Below are 14,721 nucleotides of genomic sequence, written 5' to 3'. Positions count from 1 at the left end.
GCTTATGAAATTTGAGTAGTTCGATAATATTGGCGAACACATGCATGTAGTGGTAAGGTACTATTTATCCTGTAGGTTGACGTCGGAAGTTGACTAGGGTATGATTGTTGTGTTGCCTGACCTAAAGTCGAACATTGAAGTCTTGCAAGACGATAAGTAGTTCCATTCCAAGGTCGGATCCAGGATGTATGGAAGGATCGTAATTCTATGACAGGACTCTCTTCCGTCCAAAACATTATGGTCGATTTTATAATTAGCGATCAAATGAAATTGTTTGGCGTTCAGATGGATAGGGCGTTACTCTTTAAGCCATCACTTCCACAACCCTGTATCCGCCACTACGTCATAGAGTCCTTGTTTTTAAAAATAAGTATTTTCCAAAGATGTATAAAAAAGAATTACAAAATATTTTGTCCAATATTTTAATATATTTTAATACATTATGATTTAGAGCTAACTGTATTGTATTTTAGGCTCCGACGGCATCAAGTGACCGTCGGAGCTTGCGACATGACAGGATTGATATAATTGGTCAAATAACCTTTATCTTGCTTTTGAGTTAATGAAAGATTGATGAAAAAACGTACCTGGTACATAGTAAAAATGTATGTTTCAACAAGTTTAAAAAGATAAATGTTATTTTAAAAAATAATACCTACATTTGTAATATTCATGTTTAAATGGCGTGTTTGATGGATAATTGAAAAACCTTATTAATAAAATATACGAGATTTCTAGTTATAATTAGCCCATTCACCTATCTTTTGGGGGGGGGGGGGGGTGCTGGGTATTGTTTTTATTTGTCTTTCGACTTTTTCTACGTAGGACATAAATTCATCTATAAAAAATAAACCTATCCTTCTTTCAAATATTTAAACATCAGTAAAACGGATGCGTTATTCATTATTTCATCCTGCAATCAACCTTTCTACTATATGTATACAGGTGTACAGAAAACACCAAGCTATATACATACAATAGACTCCTGGTATCCTCTTTCTGAATCGGACTTTCTGTTGCGAGAAAACATTGTCGCATGTAAATAATTAAGTCATGTCGATTTCATTAAAAAAGAAATTCAATGATGGTATGAAAAAAATGGTACAAAATCAATTTGCAGGATAAAGACAATATCTGTTTAGCGTCTTTGAATATCAGCTGTATTTGTGCTGGGCTCGAAACAGGAGTAATATTTCGGCGAAGATCGCATTACATCTGTTTCTGTGCCTCGTACGCATACAGCTGATATTTAAACACACTGTCAGAACAGTTATTTTGTATGTCAATACCTCTACAGAAAGACAGAAGCGTTACTTTTCTAACATTGTACACCATCATCTTAGAAACTCAGGTAATGCCACTACATCCCGCTGAATTACAAATGGTGCCAGTTAAAGAATTTGCGAACGTTTTAAAAGAACTAGAAACGCACCAATATCAATACATGTACAAACAGGCTTACTGGCAGTGATTATCGGTTGGAATGTCACCGATATGTGTGAACTTTCTACATAACAGGTTGAGGTATCGAAATTTAAAATGAAAGCGTTCTAAGGTCACGAAATGTGTCAGAATCTGCATCATCCCATTATCCGTTTTATACAGTTTTAACAACGGCAAGAGGCATTTATGAATGCCACTACTTCAGTATGATACATGAGCAGATGAGAAAGATGATTGCATAGACATTAGAGATTTACTGACTAACTTGAAAATTAGACTCCAAAACCAGGTGCCTTCTATGATTCAATAAACTGTTTTTATGTTATGGACCCGAAACGACAAATGTAAAAAAAAAACAAACAGGAAAACTAACGACCAGATTTATACAAAAAATACTGATGGAAACAAGATTAATGTACAAAATACTGAGGGAAAAAATGAAAACAACAACAAACGTCAAATCAATGAATTACAGACTGCCAACTAGAGAATGGGGCGGAGTTAAACTAGTTTGAAGTCGCGATTCTCCCCGTAACCTGGGACAATATCACAATGTCACTGTGAAAACTGATCAATTTGAAAAAAGAACGGATTGCAGGCAGATGAAACATACATAAATGAAAAGATAAATGAAAATTAACAAATTACTGAAAATATAGCCTTATTTACATGAATTCAAGACAGCCAGTCTGCTACACAAGCTAAAAAACAGATAACCCATGATAACAAAAACTGAAAACTTGATCTCTTAAGTTTGAAACCTTTTCAACAAGGACGCTACTGATAAAACATGTACAAAAAAAGGATCTGCTTACTAGAAAGAACAAAAGTAAATTGAAATCGAAACAAATTATAATATCTTGTTATAACTTCCCTCTTCTTTAAAACACGACAAGAAATGCAGACTGTATGAGTTTTAAGCGAAGTAAATGTGACCTACCGAATTGACTATTAACCGGATTTGTAATAACATAAGCAACACAAAGAGTGCCACATGTGGAGCAGGATCTGCTTACACTGCCGAAGCACCTGAGATCACCACTAGTTTTTGGTGGGGTTCGTGTTGCTTAGTCTTTAGTTTTCTATGTTGTGTCTTCTGTACGTCTATCATTTGTTTGTTTTTCTTTTTCTTTTTATCCATGGCGTTGTCAGTTTATTTTCTATCTATGAGTTTGACTCTCCCTCTAGTATCTTCCGTCCCTTTTTTATGTGTAAATTTGTTTCAATGTTGCTATTTCCGAATACATTGTAACTTCCTCTCTGATTGATTTTTATCCTTGTTATATACCTCTCTGAAAATTGCCTATTATCTGTTAACGTTTACAACTACCATGACTAAAAGTTCACGAAAAAATACAACTATTTTGATCGATAACCAGCGAAAATTAACACTTTTGAAATACGTTATATAGTGATATAAAACGGACCTCATTTCTATACACGTAATGCGAATAATTCGACAAAATAGCACATGTATCTACAAAGTTTGAAAAAACCGCATACACAATTACAAAATTCGAGATGAACTGATTTGTTTTAACTATTTAAAAAAAAACCAGTGTATTTAAACTACTTTAAATTATACAAAGAAGTTTTCGTACTTTAATTTTGAGTAGTTATATAACTTTCTATCTTAAATACATAATGTAACGGTGTTTTATTGCATCATATATTTCTTTTGAACCATTTCATTTTCTTGTTACTTGAGAGTTTGTACGTCTGAGTATGGAATTGTCTTAACTAAAAACTTATCCTCATTTACCCGAATGTGACCTAACGAAGTAGACTAATCACCGACTTTGTAATGACATGAGCAATACAACAAATGCCACATATGGAGCAGGATCTGCTTACCCTTCCAACGCACATAGGATTACTTTCGATTTTGGTTGGGTTGATGCTAAGTACACATTCTTTCGTTCACATGTTGTGTATTGTTTGTTTTGTACTGTTTGTGTCGTTTTTGTTGATGTTTTTTTTTTGCAATTTCGTGTACAGTTTGTTTGACACTTATGCGTTTGATAGTCTTTTATGTATTTTAGCCTCTGTCAGAACTATCAAACAAATGAAACTGAATATCTACCATCTTTTTTATGAGTTTTATTTCCACCTTACAATAAGGCATTTGAATTAAGCGTTGGTAACCCCAGCCTCTCCGTTTTTAGTAACGCAACATGTTGCAACATTAAAGAACTTCGACATCATTTCTTGTTAATCTTACTATTTCATTCGTTACAAACTTGTTTTCATATCTAAATAAACAGCTACGCCATGAGCGCATGATACGCCCGACGTCTTGTGTGGAAGTTTTATGCAATAATCATAAATAGTTTCTGAGGAAGTTTTGAGCAATAACCATTTATTGTTTTTGAGACACGGCGTGACATGTGAACCACCACCCCCCCCCCCCCCCCCCCACCCCCAACTCTGTTTTTATTTTACAAATATCACTAAAATAAAATTTTGAATCAAACCAAAAAGTATACATTTCTTTAACATGGTATAACAAAGAAGTGTGTACAGTTTCAAGCAATAATCATAAATTGTTTTTGAGATATGGCGCGACATGTAAAAAAAAACCCTCCCCTTTTTTACAAAATACTCAATAACTCAAAAATAAAATTTTGAGTCGTCACCAAAAAGTATACAGATCTTTAGATTAATATAAAATAGAAGTGTGTAAAGTTTTAAGCAATAATCATAAATCGTTTTTGAGATACGGCACGACATGTAAAAAAACCCTCCCCCTTTTTTACAAAATACTCAATAACTCAAAAATGAAATTTTGAATCATCACCAAAAAGTATACAGATCTTTAGATTAATATAACAAAGAAGTGCGTAAAGTTTTAAGCAATAATCATAAATCTTTTTTGAGATACGGCGCGACATGTAAAAAAACCCTCCCCCTTTTTTTACAAAATACTCAAAAACTCAAAAACGAAATTTTTAATCATCACCAAAAAGTATACAGATATTAAGATTGGTATAACTAAGAAGTGTGTAAAGTTTTAAGCAATAATCAAGAAACGTTTTTGAGATACGGTGTGACATGTGAAAAAAAAACACACCCCTGTTTTAGTTACAAAGTGCCGTAACTCAAAAAGTTTAAATCTTATTTTCACCAAAAAGTATACAGATCATTTGACCATCATAAGAAACAACTATATTAAGTTTCATGAAATTTGGATAAGTCGTTCTCAAGTTACGGTGCGACATGTTTACGCCGGACAGACGGACAGACGGAGAGACGGAGAGACGGACAGACAGACAGACAGACAGACGGACGGACACCGGACATTTGTATACCATAATACGTCCCGTCAAAATTTTGACGGGCGTATAAAAATGGCTGAAATGATTGGTGTAGCCCAAATAATTATGACGTATTGAAAGGCTCACAGGAAGGCGTCAATGCGATATAAGAAAGAGCTTTTCAAGACGTCGTCATTTTTTTTTAACTATGACAAGTGCAGCTTTAAACTACAACCCTTTATAGTTATCAAAGATACCCGGCTTTTAATTTGAAACACCAGACGCGCGATTCGTCCGAATATTAAGACTTATCAGTGACGCTCATATCAAAATAGATATAAAGCCAAACAAGTATAAAATTGAAGAGGATTGGGGACCCAAAATACCAAAAAGTTGCGCAAAATACGGCTAAGATAATTTTATACTTTTGCAAATAGTTATTTAATAAAATTACCATATAATTGCTATATATATATCAACACCGAAGTGTTGACTACTGGGCTTGTGATACTCTCGGGTACGAAACGTCCATCAGCAGTTGCATCGACCCAGTGGTGTAAATGGTTATCAAAGGTACGAGGCTTTTAATTTGATATGCCAGACGCGCGTTTCGTCTACATGAGACTCATCAGTGACGCTCAGAATAAAGTAGTTATAAAACCAAACAAGTATATAATTGAAGAGCATTAAAGTCCAAATACGGCTGAAGTATGCCTGGGATCTTTAAATAATATAATTAGAAACTGTCCAATCTACATAAATGCAGCACCACTTTACCAAATAGAGTGTTCGGTGACTTTATCCGATTAAAGCGCAACTTTACAATTCTAATTCATTTTAACTATTCACTTACAAATCATTGTATGAAAATTCACTCCTTATTAAAAGTTTTGTTATTGATATAAATTAAACGAAGTACAATTTCTTTAAAAGAATCATAAAACATATGCAAACAAAAAATAAACTCAATGAAAATACTTACTTTGACATTTGACGAACACTATCTCACAAAAAACAACAAATATATAAATAAACCCCATTGAAGGGTTTCCAGCGAGATAACAAATACAAAGCTTCTATAATAGTACGTTTCACAAATCACACTTTCTTCAAAGTCATTCATTGGCAGCTTGATTAAAACGTACCGTTCACCGAGATTTCTGTTTTGAAATCAAGGTACTTCCTGGTCAATTGTACCGAAATACATGTAGTCCTTTAATCATTTATCATTTTATGTTAAACTCTCTTATTTCAAATAAACTACATGGATGATCTGGTCCAGGGTATTTATTTTCAATACTTCACCACAATTTTATGAGATGCGATTATTATTGTAAGCATTTAAATTGTGTGTGCATTGTAATTTTAGGTTTTTCTGTAGAGCAAATTGGAAAAGATATTCAATATACCTTTAATGATCTTTTTTCAAATGCGTAATTTATCTTGTTTGTGTATATCTTTGTTAAATATTGTAAAATTGATATGTGGTTTGGTGGATTCTTTCCCTGAGAATCACGTCCTGCCAAAACAAAAATATCTTTAATATTCAAATTTTTGTTTCAGATATATATTATATTCGCCACTGGAATTGAAATAACCAATATGCCACCTGGTTAATTTTTCCCACATAGTCCTTGAATCATTAATCAGTTTAGTTAAACTATCTCTTTCTTATTTAACTCCACGGATGATCTGTTCCAGGGCATTTATTTTCAATACTTCACCACAGTTTAATGAGATGCAATTATTATTGTATGCATTTAAACTGGTATGCATTTAAATTTTAGGTTTTTCTGTAGAGCGAATTGGGACAGATACACTGTACACAACAAATCTTTAATGACTTTTAATCAAATGTGTAATTTATCTTGTTTGTGTATATCTTAATACGTATATTTTTGTTAAATATTGTAAAATGGATATGTGTTTTGATGGATGCTTTGCCTGAAATTCATGTGCCGCGAAAAAAATCTTCATATAATTTTTTGTTCTAGATATACCGGGTAATTATACTATATTTGCCACTGTAATTGACATAGTCGAAATACTTCCTTATCGATTGTACCAATATAATAATTGTACTTGAATCATGTATCAATTAAGTTTGATATCTTATTCTAAATAAATCCCATGGATGATCTGTTCGAGTTTATTTATTCTCAATACTTCACAACAATTTAATGAGATGCGATTATTATTGTATGCATTTAAATTGTGTATGCATTTAAATTTTAGGTTTTTCTATAGAGCGAAATGGGACCGATACACTGGACGTATTCAACAAACCTTTAATGATTTTTAATCAAATATGTTATTATCTTGTTTGAGTTTATCTTTGTTAAATATTGTAAAATGGATATGTGTTTTGAAGGATGCTTTGCCTGAAATTCATGTGCTGCGAAAAATAATTACTTTATATAAATTTTTGTTCTAGATATATCGGGTATACTATATTTGCCACTGGAATTGACATAGTCGAAATACTTCCTTGTCATAGAATAGGGTTGATGTCAACTACGAAATTTTTTGTCCACTACGAAACGGTTTTGTCCATTACGACACTCATCAAAATGTCCACTACGTAACATGAGTTGTACCTTCATATGTGAAGTACTGTCTAATCTTTATCGATGTGAAAATGATATCATATCAAAGAGTATTTAAGATTGCACTTTTTTTTACAAACAGGTCTATAATAGAGGTATTCAAAATTTAAACAAGTTGATTTTTCATATTTTTTTTGTCTGAAAGGGGGGTTAGCAATATCCCATATCCCAAAAGTGCAAAACTGTAGGTCCTAATTTCTCGTCAAACTGTCTCTGGCGAATACTAAACGTTTTCCTGCTTCATTATGGCATAATAGGGCATTGGCTAAAATTGAATCAGCAGTGGCTTACCGGGGGCAGAAATAGCACATATAGCCACCTGCAATAAATGAATTAAAACAATATTTACTATATTTACTATGTTTTTATTCAGGATAAATCAATGTTTTTAACAGTCTTTATCACAAATCTGATGTAGGGTGACTCATGCGTTTCGTTCGACAATTATTGCTATATATCATAACTTCCTTTAAAATTGCCTTTTTGCTCATTCCCATTCTTTGTGAAATTCCTAGTTCTTGGAGTTTTCTGTATTTTAACATAGTTCGTGTTTTCCCCATATCCCCATATCCCCATATCCCCATATCCCCATTTCCCCATTTCTCGAAGCTATGTTCACCTTTCAAGTTTTATGATATACTAGTATGTAGCTGTTTTCATTAGAACAATTAATAATATATGCACAAAAAGAAGTGGCATAAACGTTTTCGTGATTAATTCATTACTATAATTTCATCATATGCTGTCAGATAGACGTTTTTAGTATCAGTATCAATAAAACACTATCCAGTTACGATTATCTTATCATTTTTAATACTGTAATTACGATTATCTTTATTCCGAGTTACGATTATCCTCCCGATTTTTTTAACGGCAATTTTCAAAACGCTTATAAAATTCCAGTGCATCGTTACAATTCAAATATATGTAATGGTATAGAAAAACCTTGCAGCTGAGTACCTATTGACAAAAACATGCTGCATCTGAGAAAAATGACTGTAAAGATTTTACCTATATCAGCCGTCGCCATATTGGGATAGTCGGAATTCCAGTTACGATTATCTCTTTAATACCAGTGCATATAGTCCTTGGATCGTGTATCATTTTAGTTTAACTATCTTATTATACATAAACTCAATGGATGATCTGTTCAAGGGTATGTATAGTCAATGCTTCACAACAATTTAAAGAGATGTATTTATTTTTTATGCATTTAAATTGTGTATGCATTTTAGTTTTAGGTTTTTCAAAAGAGAAAATTGAGAAAGATGTTAAACATACCTTTAATCATGTGTCACTGTGTAATTTATTTCATTTAATATATAAATATTAAAGGGGCACTAGCTGTCAAATTCATGGTCACCGATTTGACTCAAATTCTCATATTTGATTTATAACAATGTAAAATAAATAAATTTTGTGTATTTACTGTCTTTTGATTGGTTAAAATTATTAGTTTTATTTTCAATGTTGTCAATTTTGATGGCGACACGCCCACTCTGACGTTGTGTATTCATACGCCAACATGTGTGTACGTTGACTTGTTATTGTCAAGATAAATAATATACAGGTCTTTGAGCCTTATTTTTGATAGAAATTTATTTATAATGAATGGCAATAATTTATTTTGATTTTATTGAACCATAAAACTAATTTTTGACTCTTCACATTTTACATAATCCGCGCGGATTATTCAATGTGAAGAGTCAAAAATTAGTTTTATGGTTTAATAAATTCAAAATAAATAATAGCCATTCATTAAATATTAATCCAAACTATCAAAAGAGCATTGGGTAGATAATATATAGGTTCGTTTCGTGTGTATTTTATTCCAGACGCCATCTAATTAACTATCAATTTGACCTCAGATGACCATATAAGCGATGTAAACATAAATAAGGATATTAATGATTAAACCAACACGTGCAATTGGATTTTTATAGGTCTGTTTGATTTTATTTTATAGATTAAAAATAGATGTTTCTCATTGTTTTTAACCGTATAAGATTGATTTTATGTGCATCGACTTAGTAATCAAATGATTTACCGTAGTTTCACTTTCATTGTTGACATTCTTTTTCTTTAAATAACCAGTACACGTACAATGAATGCGTTGTCAATCTCTAGCTAGGGGTTAACTTGAAGTTCACATGAATACGGATTTAAAGAGGTCGACCCATTCACTTGCAAGTGAATAGCTAATTATCAATGTTTCTTAGCGTAATTTGACAAAATTGAACCTTTTTGGCTGCAAAAAGTGAATTGTTATTTCACTATTTCACTTTCATTATTGATTGAACAGAAAAAAATCAAACTTTAGATTTTTTATATATCTCGTAGCTAGTGCCCCTTTAAAACAAATGTAGTAATAGTTATAGGGTTTAATTTCAGTTTATCCTTTGTCTGCATGTTATAAGTTTTGCTAGATTATATAAACATTCGTTCTTGGTATCCATAATACTATTATAACAAAGTTATTGTGTAGAATTCGTATTCCTCCACCAAATATTATAACAAAATTATTTGTTGAATTCGTATTGTTGATATCATGTAGTATGTTGGTCTGCAGAGTTAGTTGTTCTTTGTAGACCCATTATCTCAACAGACGAATGACTCTGTGAGGGTTGGTCTTGGAATCTTTCCATGATGGGGGAAACTAGCTTTGGATATCTTGATGGGGAAACTAGCTGGGAACAATGCCTTTGATGGTGTATGGCATTGCTTCCGCTGTATAGGCAGGCCGGGCGTAGTTGCCGATGTAGAGGCAGGCCGGGATCGACTGACACCTATAAGTTTCAAAATTCAAACTTTTTAATAAAATAAATAAAAACAAAAATAATACAAAACAAACAACAATAAAGTAAAACAAATATCTTCAATTATTTCCTAACAGAAAACAATAAATATTTTGAATAAACTTTATTTATGATGGCTATTAATTATCTTTATTTTAGTTAAACCTATTTTAAAATAATTTACTTTAAATCTTAATACTTTTAAAATCATGACTTACCTATAAGTTTCAAAATTCAAACTTTGACGTCTCAAAGCAGAATTTCTACTTATATAGCAATCACTTAATGACTTTGGTACTAGTTTGTGCCCTATAGTTTATCAAAGTTAAATTATTGACGTAAGTTGACCATGTCAACTATTGTCCGAAGTTTATGACTTGTTTGTTCATCTTTTACTTTCAAACAAAGATTTAAGTAATATTTGTTCTATCAGAAAGTTATTTGACCAAAGAAAGTTAGTTTGACCAACGTGAAGTTTACTTGAACTAAAAACTGGACATGAAAATAATATTTGTAACGTCAGCTATGTCCAATATTTATGTCAAATACTATGGAAGCGCATATGGTACACCCCTTGTAAAGTTATTTTGTTGCAAATAAGTCGGAAATATTAGTTCAGTTGTGTGTTACAAGCTGGAATCAAATCAATATGAGGAGTCAACTTGTCGGAATGATAATGAAAAAGTTGCATTACAATGTCGACTTGCTAGACTAATGTAATGGCAAAATAATAAGATGTCGACATGTTGAATTCTACTTGTTAACTAATTAAGTCGACAACTTGCTTATTTAATGATAAAGTAAAACCACGTGACATTTTTTGGAAAAACATACGTCTATTTTTAAATCGATGTCCGTATCAGTCGTTTTTTTAGTGTGCTTCGGATGTTTGAAGCTATCCATTGAGTTCAAGTTCAAATAAAGTTCGAGTTGATGTGTAGAATTATTTGTTGTAAAAAGGGGGAACAGCAGTCAAATATCAGAAAAAACGTTCTATAAAAAATATTATTATCGGACATAAGGGCGATATACAAACATCACTTAGTCCGGCTCTTTAATTACCTTAGTTTTCCAAAGGAATCAGTATTATAATGAATTCGTTAAGGATTCCACGGAACCCTCTGTTTCGCCTGCTGTTAAGGTACCAGGATTACAATTTAGTACGCCAGACGCGCGTTTCGTTTACATAAGACTCATCAGTGACGCTCATATCAAAATATTTATAAAGCCAAACAAGTACAAAGTTGAAGAGTATTGAGGATCCAAAATTCCAAAAAGTTGTGCCAAATACAAATAAAAGCAAACTTATATTTAAATAAGAAGATGTGGTATAATAGCAAATAAGAAATCTCACCACCACATACCAAATTAGGGAGAAGTTAACAACTAAATGTCACTGTGTGATTTTCAACAATGAGCAAAACCCTCAACGTTTGTTAAGCTATGAAAGATCTCGAAATGACAAATGTAAAAAGAAAACAAGAAACGTAACGATCTAAATGACGAAGACGCCGACGATATAACCGACGACAGAATAAAAGCTTGTTGAGTTTCACTTCCGCGACATTAATTTTTAAATGACCTGAACTTTATTCTGAACTTATGAAACACTTTTAATCAACTCACAAACAAGTTACAAGGAAACGACGGATAATATATGTTCTAATATTCGTAACCACAATTCCGTACTCTCTTCATCAAGGATGACCTACCACATTAAACTAGATCACTTGGTTTGTAATTTCACGAGTAACACTAGAGGTGACTCACGTTGGGCAGGATCAGCTTACCCTACAGGAGCATCGAGATCTATGCCGGATTGTGATAAATTTATATTGGCCAGCAATACCGATTTATGGAGTCAGCCAGCTGCAACTGATTTTTTATAGTTTTTAGTGTGCTGTTACACGGCGGTTCCATGTTAGGGTTAGGGTTGAGCGCTCACAGAAATGTTCAACTCCGCCACATTCTTCATATGCATGTCCTAAGTCAAGATCTTGAACAGTGGCGTAGCTTGCCCTCTGATAGTACCGAGGCAGGGGGTCTGGGCTAAACAGGTTTTACCATTTGAAAAACGATAAAATCCTATTAAAGTTATAGTAGTTTTTACTTTATTCAACATAATAATGCTAATATGTTCAAACAATAGCTACATGTATATAATTTACAATATGTCAAGCTCCGATGTTACTTTTTACCTTTCTCTTTGTTTGTAAGAGATATTGGATAATACTAGTGTTTTAAAATACCATAATCATGTGTGCTTTAGATTTATGATACTAAAAATCCTCTACAGGTGCACAGCACCAACTCTTCTATTTCCACTAGCGTCAAACTTGTCCAATACTAGGTCTCGGTCAATTTCTTTATCCTTATGTATGTGCATTAAGGCCAGTCCGTTCAATCGATGATCGGTCATTGTTGTCCGGTTCCATAGTTTAAGTCTTCTAAGTGCAGATAAGGACCTTTCGCACGGAACGGAACCTACTGGCATCGTAAGTAACAGATGAAATATTGTATTTATATTAGGGTAGTAATCTGAATCAGCTAGAATGAACGATTCAGAAAGCGATGTAGGTGGATCCTTATTCAGCTGATTACAGAAAGCCATCCATCGCTGAATTTCCATATAATACGTATCCCGATCTGGTAAATCTGAACTGTACCATTCATATATCTTTGCTGTTTCAATTTGCGACATTGTATTGACATTCAAAGGCATTAGTTTATTTGCAATACACATGGCCGATTTTTCCTCTGGAAATCTCTTTTCCAGTTGAGCAACGCAATGATCAATGAAAGGGAAAAATACATTTATTTTGATGTACTTACTGGCTGCGTCAGAGGCGTCTCCTGCAGTTGAGCGCTGTATCATTCTCTTAGCTGTTCTCGGTTTTTCTAATTGGATATTGACACATGTGGCCAAAACTTTCATCTTTTCCCAAATGCTCTCGAATACGGTATCGTTCCTTTGCTCATTAATGACGGTTTTGCATGTGTTTGCTTGCATCTTGATATGCTTTAATGATATCACAGTCGGTTTTCTGAAGAACCTGAGTAAGAGGTCTTGTGAAACTCAGTATGTGTTGCGAAACAGCAAGAGCAACAATGAATTGACTACTTTGCAGCATTCGCAAATTGGCACTTGCTTTAATCCTCGCATCGGAAGCACTAGTACTGCTTTCATCTAGAATGTCCTGAAAAGACTGTGGTATAGATTTGTATTTAGCTATTAAAGACAGCGTATCAACTTTTGCTGTCCAACGTGTTTCGCACAGTTTTTGAATTTCAAATGTTTTTTTTCCAGCTTTTTCTATTAATGTGTCACTGAGCATTGGTTCATCATCGTTGTTTCCCGATATTACAAGTTTATCAGTGTCGTCACCAGACAGGTATCTTGAAACAATAGCCATTCGTTTGGCACTTCCACCAAGAAACCATGTCAGCTGACTAACAGAATCAAACAAATTTCGAATCTCAGGTAGTGCTTTACAAGATGTTGCAACAAGAAGATTCAAAACATGCGCTCTGCAATGATGATAATATGCTTTTGGTTGTATTTGCTGTATGCGGGCTTTTACACCAGAAATATTACCAGACATCATGCTAGCACCATCATATCCTTGACCACGTAAACTGTCCATATTTTGCCCACATTCTTGAACATAATTGACTATTGCTGTTGCAATTGACTCTGCGTCGACCTTTTCCATCTCGATAAAACCTATAAAATCTTCAAACACAGTAGCAGTTCTATCGACATATCTAATGCAAAGTGCCATCATTTTGCTCTTTTGTACCTACATCCGTGGATTCATCAGCCATGATGGAAAACCATTTTGCCTCTTGTACTTTTTTAATAATTTCATTTTTAATTTGCATTCCACACAAACTTATCAGTTCATTTTGAATGTCTGGGCTTGTGTATTGTGCATTATAGGGCGCATTCTCCAAATGATATTTTAGAATGGGCACATCATCGGCTTTCCATTGTAAGAAGCGAGAAAAATTACCATCTTCTATCTTTTTTTTCCGTATTCCAATTGTGTCCCCGTAAAGGAATATTTTGTTGTCCTAAAACTACTATGGTGTCTATTATTCGAAATAGTATTTCTCTTTTACGTTTAAACTTTTCTCCATAACTTTTTGAGATAGAAACATATATATCCTTTTCTTCTTTAGAAACTATTTGTTTATAATTTATAGTTTTATGTGTTGCTTGTTGGTGGGTTTTTGACTCGTTGTGAGAAAGTAATACTCCTCTTTTGTATCCAGTGGCATTTTTCCAATCATTAAACCCTTTGTCTGTGAAAACATCTCCGTCTTTGTAATTACAAAACGCTAAACAATTTATACAAAACGCGGCATCTTTTTGTATTGAATATCTCAACCAAGGAAACTTCTCTTCCCACTTTGAGGAGTATCTTCGTCCGTCTGTTGGCGGAAATACAATTTTAGAGGATGACATTTTAATATCAAACAGTAGTTGTGTCCTGTCACTGTCGTTCAAGGATTTCCCAGTAGTAGGGATCACTGTTTGTAGGATCAGACTGTTTTAGAAGAGATTCTGTAAAGATAATTATTCTCAGTATAAAGATTTATGAACCAAAAATCTAAAGTTTA

At 33.2% G+C, this 14,721-nt stretch overlaps 2 protein-coding genes across 3 annotated transcripts in view; both read right to left on the bottom strand.

The window, feature by feature from the left end:
* LOC139499037 (low-density lipoprotein receptor-related protein 6-like) overlaps positions 1-6,074 on the bottom strand; it is a 75,011-nt gene extending 68,937 nt beyond the window's left edge. Inside the window, exon 1 of one of the 2 annotated variants that reach the window (XM_071287700.1) lies at positions 5,680-6,074. In XM_071287700.1, the coding sequence (XP_071143801.1) occupies positions 5,680-5,737 (58 nt within the window). In that variant the 5' untranslated portion in view covers positions 5,738-6,074. The remainder of the gene's footprint in view (positions 1-5,679) is intronic. The other variant, XM_071287701.1, reaches the window with a different exon arrangement.
* A 7,002-nt stretch (positions 6,075-13,076) lies between these two features.
* LOC139497815 (zinc finger MYM-type protein 1-like) lies at positions 13,077-13,811 on the bottom strand. The gene has a single exon (XM_071286050.1). It carries the CDS (start codon positions 13,809-13,811, stop codon positions 13,077-13,079), a length of 735 nt encoding a protein of 244 aa, XP_071142151.1.
* Positions 13,812-14,721: the final 910 nt, after the last annotated feature.

This window comes from Mytilus edulis, chromosome 12, assembly GCF_963676685.1.
Source record: "Mytilus edulis chromosome 12, xbMytEdul2.2, whole genome shotgun sequence".
Lineage (NCBI taxonomy): Eukaryota > Metazoa > Mollusca > Bivalvia > Mytilida > Mytilidae > Mytilus > Mytilus edulis.
Note: the sequence above shows the minus strand (reverse complement) of the source record. Positions and strands in the feature narration are given on the sequence as shown.

What these genes read in the sequence shown, in the direction of transcription:
- LOC139497815 (XM_071286050.1), bottom strand. Translation starts at nt 13,811, where the DNA reads ATGGAAAAGGTCGACGCAGAGTCAATTGCAACAGCAATAGTCAATTAT.